The sequence below is a fragment of the Odontesthes bonariensis genome, chromosome 3 (genome assembly GCF_027942865.1).
Source record: "Odontesthes bonariensis isolate fOdoBon6 chromosome 3, fOdoBon6.hap1, whole genome shotgun sequence".
Taxonomy (NCBI): domain Eukaryota; kingdom Metazoa; phylum Chordata; class Actinopteri; order Atheriniformes; family Atherinopsidae; genus Odontesthes; species Odontesthes bonariensis.
This window is the reverse complement of record NC_134508.1, coordinates 24,035,141-24,043,363: the sequence shown is the minus strand read 5'-3', so window position 1 is coordinate 24,043,363 and position 8,223 is coordinate 24,035,141. Positions and strand designations below refer to the sequence as shown.

Sequence of the window (8,223 nt, the reverse complement as noted above, 5' to 3'; positions counted from 1 at the left end):
TAACAGAGGTCCCTCCGCACATATATATTTGTACATAGAAAGAAAAGTGTCGAAATTTGCTTAATAGAAATAAAAATGGCAAATTGCTCGCAGACTTTAGACACTCAATCAAGAGCTGATGTTTAGCAACTTTGAAGAACTTACCTAAACTGGGCATAATATTGCAATGCCAATGCAATGATCTCAAGTTTGCACAGAAAAGATGGGAAAAGTAAATGGTACTGAAAGGAAACAACTGGAAGAACATGAAACTAATTAGTTCATTTGGAAACAGAACAAAACAGAAACAGAAAAAAAGCATCAATAAATTGTGGACTTATGTCAGAATAATGCCATAGAATTTGCAAACACTTTAAATATTATATCATCATACAGCATGTTATATCATCAAAAGACCTACGTGCTTTGGACTAAAGGAGAAAGGGGCCACGATATCAGTGCTCAGTCCAAAAGCCTGCATCCCTGATGGTATGGAGGTGCATGAGCGCCTGTGTAACTGTCAACTGGCACATTTGGGAAACCACCACCAAAGCTGAAAAGTATATTCCGGTTTTAGAGCAACATGTGCTTCCATTCAGACTACGCCATTTTCAGGGAGGGCCTTTCTTATTTCAGCAGGGCAATGATAAACCACATACTGCAGCTATTACAGTAGCATGGCTTTGTAGTCCAGTTGCTGGACAGAGTTGCCAGTAGTCCAGACCTTTCGCCAACTGAAAACATTTAACGGATCATGAAACATATAAAACAACAAAGGAGATGCCATACTGTTGAGCAGCCAGAATCATGTATCTGACACGAATGGGACAAAAATTCATCACCAAAAGATCCAGCAACTGGTGTCTTCTATTCCCAGATGTTTACAGGCTGTTGTAAAAAAAAATAAAAAGGAGGGGATGCTACACAGAGGCAAACATGGGCCTGTCCCAACTGCTTGTTGCTGCCTTAAAATTCAAGGTTATTTCATATTTTTCATGAAATAGTAAAATGTGTAACTTTCAACATTTTAAATGTTTTTTTTAACACTCGATTTAGAATTACATTTTGATTTCTGAGATTTGAAAATCATTTAACTTAGTTTTAATTTGCATTTTATACAGCGTCTGCATGTTTTTGGAATTTGGTACGTAAAAGTGTATCTGGTAGACTCTCCTCCTCGCTACAGTAGGCGGCGCTATATGAACTTAACGTCATTCCGCTGTCTACCAATTCACACACCGAAGAAGAAAGGCGGTCCTTTTTCTGCTGTGCAACTGGTGCTAACACAAGGTAACATATTCGGCCTCCTGGTCAAATAGGAGACGAGAAAACTGCTGGTAGCATTTTCTAAAGCTATAAACTGGTGAGCTGTGTTTCTTTAACATGTTATACACCTTGTTCGTTTCTACATTTCTCATGGGACAATGCTTTGTTCACTCTGTGATAATTTGAAATTTTAACCGCCTCGTTGTATTAAATGCTAACCTATTTTGCTAGCTAACACAGCGTTAATGTTGGACGGTTGGAAACTGGGAAACATGAACGCTTTATTGGCAGATTGAAAGAAAAACCAATTATATTGTAGCAGTTCGATAAATCATTGTGATGTATGTATCAAAATGCTGCTAAATACTACCAGGTTTTAAATCGAATAACTTTAGTTGTTTTAGTATGCAAATGCGGAGCTAACATTAGCTTTTTAGAGAATAATTCAACACGCCCTTAGTTTTTCCCTTATTAGCTACATAAACAATCTTAATTACTTTATTAAGGCCCAGAAGCGCGAGGAGTCATGTGGCGCTGGTTTCTTCGAAGAAATATAATTTATAACCCAGAAAGAAACGCAAATCTAAAGCTTAAATTTAAGACGTAAATAAGGAGTCTTCAAAATGTTCTAACTTAACTCTCATGAGGGTTGAGACCTTGTAAATGGGAGTCAGTATCAGTGAAATGGCCCAAGCTTACTCCATAGTACTGCTGAGTTGAGACTAAAATAAGAAAACATTGTGCATTTTTATGATCAAGCTACTGACACTATTTAATAGCCAAAATTCATCCACAAAAACTAACGTTAAATGGTGCAATATATGCATTTTATTCAGAGCTCAACTGTGTGATTAACATTTTCCTGTTGTCTTTTTTTTCTCTCCACTCAGACAAAACTGATTGTAGGACTCTCACAAGAAGACAGTTGAAATGGCAGGTATGATAACATCACTGGGGAGTTGGGACATGCATTGCACAACACAGAAGTGGTTGCATTCTTTCAATGCACGACATAAATATGAAAATGCAACTCTGTTCTATAATTGCTCATAAATGTTGCTTCAGACAGCATTTATTTCAGTGTGTTCTTCAGTTCCTATTTGATTCTATTCATTTTTTCGGTTTGGAAACTGAAAAAAATGCCCATTATCTTCATGAAAACAGAATTAGACTAGTTGAAAAGTAACCGGGGAAAAATTACCTCCTATCCATCCTAAGTTCCTTGATGTTGTTGAAACATGTCATGGGCTTAAGGAAAGATGATGGTAGAAACTTTTAAGGATTCTGAAGGAAATTATTATAGCTACTTTATTACCAAGGTTCACAATTTAAAAAGGAAAGGAAAACGCTCAAAATTGAAAGAAGTTATTCACTCTCACCTCACCAGTTATTTTTACATATATATGTATATATATATGTGTGTGTGTGTGTGGTTTTTCACACAAATCAGTTGGTATGACTCAAAATTATTTGAATGTGATATTGTGGGACAGAGTTGTGTTTTGTATTTCTTCCCATGAAGAAGAGTTTAGTGTTTCCTGTGCTAAAGGAAGCACTGAGGCATGTTCATTTTAGGTAATTCAAGCAGCTCCTGTCATTTCTGCTGCTGCTTTGTTACTTCTGGGTCATTTCATTAAGTTAATAAGAACCTTCTCAAGCAGGAAAGACTATTTGACTAGACATTTGCTATTTTATGGAACTTTCTTTGCATCTACCATTAAATCATGTAAGAATGTATAGCATTATTACAAACACTGAAGAGTCAATGGGTAGTGCATCATTTAGATGCATTTTAAATTAATAGCTGGGATTGAATTGGGTAGGAAATCCTAGCATTATCTACACAAACCATGCAAACGTCAAAGTGTGCTATGACACTTAGACTTCGTCCACCACATCAGGATATTTACATCAGGATCGCTGCTCTTTGAGGAGAACATGATTGAACTTTAGAACATTTTTCCCGTCCCCTCTCTTGTAGCTCGGTGAAGAAAAACGGGAACTGTTGAATATCGTCATCAGTCCCTGTTTCTCTTCCTAAAGGCACATTTCTTGATTTTAAAATCCTTTAAACATTTTTCAGCGTTCAGTTGTGACCAAAGAAAAATGCTGCTAGGACAAAGTTGGCTCTGAATGTATGGATTTGTGAGCCGAATGGATGAAGCAGATTTTGTAATCCTCTTTTATACCTGTTTGTTTGTTTGTTTGTTTTTTTTTTCCTTCCAGACCCTGCTTTTAATCGAGACTGTCCCCTTGATTGTAAGGTTTATGTGGGGAATCTAGGAAACAATGGAAATAAGACGGAGTTAGAAAGAGCTTTTGGGTACTATGGCCCTTTAAGAAGTGTTTGGGTTGCCAGGAATCCTCCAGGTTTTGCTTTTGTGGAGTTTGAAGATCCCAGAGATGCATCCGATGCTGTGAGAGAACTAGATGGAAGGTAATGAACACACAACCTATTTTTAATAGTGTTCCTTGTGCCTCTACTAGTGCTGGGCGGTATACCGGTTCACACCGAATACCGGTTTATAATTTCGTTATGATATGAATTTTTAATATACCGCCATAGCGGTGTATTTGATTACACAACGGGGGGAACGCTGCGTCGCGTGACATTGTTTGAGACGGGACCCTTTTCAGTGTTGCGCTTCTAAACACGCATGTTTACTGTCTATTTTTAACTCTATTTAAAAAATACTGGTATTCGTTAAGCTGCATTTCCTTTCCCTGCTCCCTTCGTCTCTCTGTCAGCCTACACACACACACACACAGCCCCTCCCCTCCGTGCACACCGCGTGTGTCTCCATCAGCGAGATCATCCCTGGGAAGCATGGAAGCTTGCTAGCTTCAGCGCCGCGTTAGATTAGCTCCCATTAAAAAAGTCCTATAAAAAATATTTTATATTTTTAATACAATGTTGTCCCGACCCATAGCAAACAAGCGATTACGCCTTCTTTATAAAGTTAACTAGTCGCAAGTTTGCCGTTTAAATAAATAAATAAATAATGTAGTTGGGTTGTCGAGGTCTAAACACTAGCAGCTGTGAATCAAATAAAGTAGGTTTTTTAAACTCTTACACTGAATGTTTGCTGCTTCAATCCAGAAAAATATTTTCCACGATTGAAAAAGAGACGTGTTGAGGATGAGGACCAGCCTGAACCGGAGGTATTAGTGTAATTAGCTATGTTATTAATTTGTTTACAATGAAGATGTGAATATTAATACAATAAAGTTCTGTGTGACCAATTATTAACGAAGGAATTATTTTGAAGAATTTTTATTTTAATTTTTAATTCTGTTCTCAATCTGTAGAAAATGCTGTGAACACCTAATTATGCATGAAAAAAAAATACCGTGATATACCGTTAAACCGTGATATGTATTTTTGGTCATACCGCCCAGCACTAGCCTCTACTTTTGCCATGATTTGATGTTTTGTTTTTTTGTTTTTAGAACGATGTGTGGCTGTCGGGTTCGTGTTGAGTTATCAACTGGGGAAAAACGCTCTAGGAGCCGCGGTCCTCCTCCATCTTGGAGTAGACGCCCTCGGGATGATTTAAAGCGGCGCAGTCCTACGGTCAAACGCAGGTATGTATCGCTGTCTTGACGTCTCTTTATAATTTTAAACATTTGCAGTGTTAATTAAAAGCACACATCACATGTTACCCATACACTTTAAACATAAACTTTTGACTCTTTGGCGAAACAATTTTAGATCCACCACACTTCCATTTTGGTTAAAATCTCTTCAGATGTCAGACCTACAAAGCCAGATAGTCAGGTTTTTCATTGCCATGACCTACATACAATGGTTTGAACTCTGCTCCAGATCACATTAGTGAAGGGAAATATTTTTTTCTTTTTTCTGATCACTATTCGTATTTGTGAAATGTAAGTTCATGAATAACTACTCTATGGATCTGGCTGGATGTCACTCCTTATTTTTATTTGGAAATATTAGTGGCCATATTTACAAAATATCTTTTATTACCACTAGAGTGATTTACAACCTGCAGAACACATTTTAATGTGGTGGCTCTGGAAGCAGCTATGGAGTTGGGTTGTTTTTTCTTCCTATGTCTTGTACTTTTGTCCCAAATTTGGAGACTGACAAGCAGTGAAGTTGCACAAATCATTGTGTTGAATGTCCAACAGGAGTTTTTTCATCATTACTTTAATTTTGCAAAATGCTTGTGCGGGGAAATGCAAGTTACCGGAGGGATTTTTCTGGTTGTAAACGTGCATTAGTGGCTTGGGAAGGTTTTTTATTATTATTATTATTATTTATTTAATAATCTTCGACCTGAGTTTTCCTTTCCGATCTGTGTTTGCCTTTAGGATGTTTTGTAAATATGGCCCACGATTCCACATTGAATGGAGTGATTCTAATGATTTTTAATTTCGAGGAAAGTTTTTACATTTTTCCCAAGGTTTGCATCCAAGACCAGCTTAAATCAGTACATGACTGTTTTATTAAGTCTTGTAAAGGTATGTCTGTAAAAACACCAAGCTCTACCTGAGCAATGCTGCTTTACGGGGACCTCTGACGAGGCACAGTTAGAACTTCATCATCCATCAGACATTTTTATACATACTTTTAGAATCACTTTATTGGGTGTAAATTTTGTTTTCTCTGAGTTCAGTTGCCATTTATTAATAAAACTGAACCCCGTTGCAGAGTCACCACCACGCTTCTCACCATCTGAGTCAGTCAACTAGTCCTCTTTCAGCATCATGTGACTGCTGACCAGCGAGCCCCAATCAGCTTGGCTGGTGTTGTCACATGACCCAGGCGCACCGCCAGTCATCAGGTTTCACCAAGCTTTTGGTTCCTGAGCATGCAGTTCCCAGCATCCTCCTCTACTTCCTTCGACCTTTACCCAATCGACAGCGGTCCACTTCACATTATCAACCAATCAGCTTCTTTACTCTTTCAATTCTCCACACATCTACTGTATCAACGGGAACAGCCCTTGGCTTACATCCCTTCCTATCCCTCACCCCCCAAAAAAGGGCAGGAAAAATCTACAACTACCCCCTCCAACCAGCCACCAAGCAACTTCATATCTCCAACATTTGCATCATGTGGCAAATCCTGTCTGCAATTCGACCTCCCTCACCATCAGTCTGGCTTCCTTGCGTCATTTCTATCTTGCCCAAATCCCCCAAAATAGTAAGTTGCTTTTATCCTGCTCTTTATAGTTTTTATGATTAATCTGTCTTTCAAGGCTGCTTGACAGTTTTCCCTCAGCAGTTATGGTATTTGGAGCAGCTGCAGGGTCAGGACCATCAATCTTAAGTTTTATTAGCAGAAAATTAATTGTTTTGTTTTATCTTTGTAACTTTGAGTCCACTTTCACGGCTCGACATTAAGCCATCTTGAGTAGTTTCCGGTGGAAATAGGCGAGCTGTGTTTTGTAGCTTTTTTTTAAAATTTATTTTATTATTATTATTTTTTCCTTCAGTTTTCTTAATTTTTGCAGCCATCGCAAGCATTGTTAAATGTTTTAGTGTTACACGATATAGCCCACATACAGGCTTTTATCCACACTAGAAATGAAAACAATCAGCAGGTCCGTTATAAGGAGCAACCTGCTTTGTGTAGAGCATTGTGCACAGGCTGCACACCACCAGTGTTGTTTAAAAGCAACATTGCAGCAGAGAGATGGTCCAAGAATGTTTTTCCCACCCGTCATCAGAAAATGCAACATGTAAATAAGTCTTAATGTCGAGCCCTGATTTTTATATTCTGAAATCTGGCCACATGATTGGTGCTCATTGGACAAAGTTCTCTTTTGAAGAGTTGACCTTGTTGCAGTTCACGGCTGCAGATGATGCTTCTGTTAACAGACAAGGAGAAACGTGTAACCACGTTTCCACATGTAACCCAAACCTCTTTTAAGGATCCAAATGCCAAAGGTTTCAATACTTACAGGAAGTGTGTGAGTATTCTGTCCTGATTTTTTTTGTTAAAGCTTTTTGTTAACCTCACCCTAATCTTAGATCCCCAAGGAGGAGGAGCCTGAGCCGCAGTCGCAGCAGGTAAGCTTTACTGAAAACTTTACATCAAATCTACTTTTAACCTGGGATGAGTTGTCAAGCTTTTTTGCTTTTTCGTTCAGGTCTCTTTCAAGAGATCGACGTAGGTATCGTTCTCTGTCCAGAGACAAGAACCGTAAACGGTCTCGATCTTTCTCACGGTCGAGGAGGTAAATTCCTAATAACTCCACGTTAACAGTAGCCTATTTTATTCGGTCGTTTGAATTGATCACTAAATTATTTGTTTTACAGTCGTTCCAGGTCTACTGAAAGGAAGTGAAGATCTTGGATTATTCTGCAGACTCGTGCTAAAGTTGCAAAGACTTTTTGTTTTTTCTTCTTCTTTTTTTAGTCCTGTTATTCTTCTTAGGTTTTGTTTGCAAGTTCAAGGCATTCAGAGTGGCCAAGTTGTAAATTGACTATCTGTTTAATGAACAATAAAGTACTGAAAAGCTTTTGTCAGCTGTAACGGTGAGATTTCCCACTTCACTGATATCTTTTTTTCAGATAAATACTGTTGTCTTGCCCTGCATGTTTTGAAACTGAGTACTGCATTTAATTGAACAGTAACTTGTTTTTTTTGGTTTGTTTTTTTTTAAACTGTTTAAAGTCTTGTGATGTTTGGTTTTTTTTAAACTTTTTTTTTTTTTTAATTGATATTCTTGGACGGTTCCTTTATTTCTTCCGATGAGTCACCGTGAGGCGCCGTCATGGGCGTGTACCTTACGAGTGACGGGATGCATATTCAACCAATGTTAGAAATGCTGGTGCTGTTATTGATAGGTTGTCTCTCAAACGTAATCTGTAACTATTTTACCCACTGTATTACACTTTTCAAAAGATGGAATTTACTTCTTCGCTTGATTCTGCACTATCAACAATTTGTGATTATGCTGTTTAACTACTTGTTCAATAAATGTTTTTTCCAGTGTGACATGTCAT

At 38.0% G+C, this 8,223-nt stretch overlaps 1 protein-coding gene across 1 annotated transcript; it reads left to right on the top strand.

Moving 5' to 3' along the window:
- The first annotated feature begins 1,188 nt into the window (after nt 1-1,188).
- Nucleotides 1,189-8,212, top strand: srsf3a (serine and arginine rich splicing factor 3a). Its single transcript, XM_075461174.1, has 7 exons — nt 1,189-1,342; nt 2,136-2,182; nt 3,472-3,682; nt 4,696-4,830; nt 7,246-7,284; nt 7,365-7,451; nt 7,534-8,212. The coding sequence occupies exons 2-7, from the start codon at nt 2,176-2,178 to the stop codon at nt 7,559-7,561; spliced, it is 507 nt and encodes a 168-aa protein (XP_075317289.1). The 5' UTR covers nt 1,189-1,342; nt 2,136-2,175; the 3' UTR covers nt 7,562-8,212.
- Nucleotides 8,213-8,223: the final 11 nt, after the last annotated feature.

Bases quoted from the DNA above. Each gene is read 5' to 3' on its own strand.
- srsf3a (XM_075461174.1), top strand. The intron at 4,831-7,245 runs GTATGTATCGCT...CCCTAATCTTAG, and splicing joins AGTCCTACGGTCAAACGCAG to ATCCCCAAGGAGGAGGAGCC. The intron at 7,452-7,533 runs GTAAATTCCTAA...TTTGTTTTACAG, and splicing joins TCTTTCTCACGGTCGAGGAG to TCGTTCCAGGTCTACTGAAA.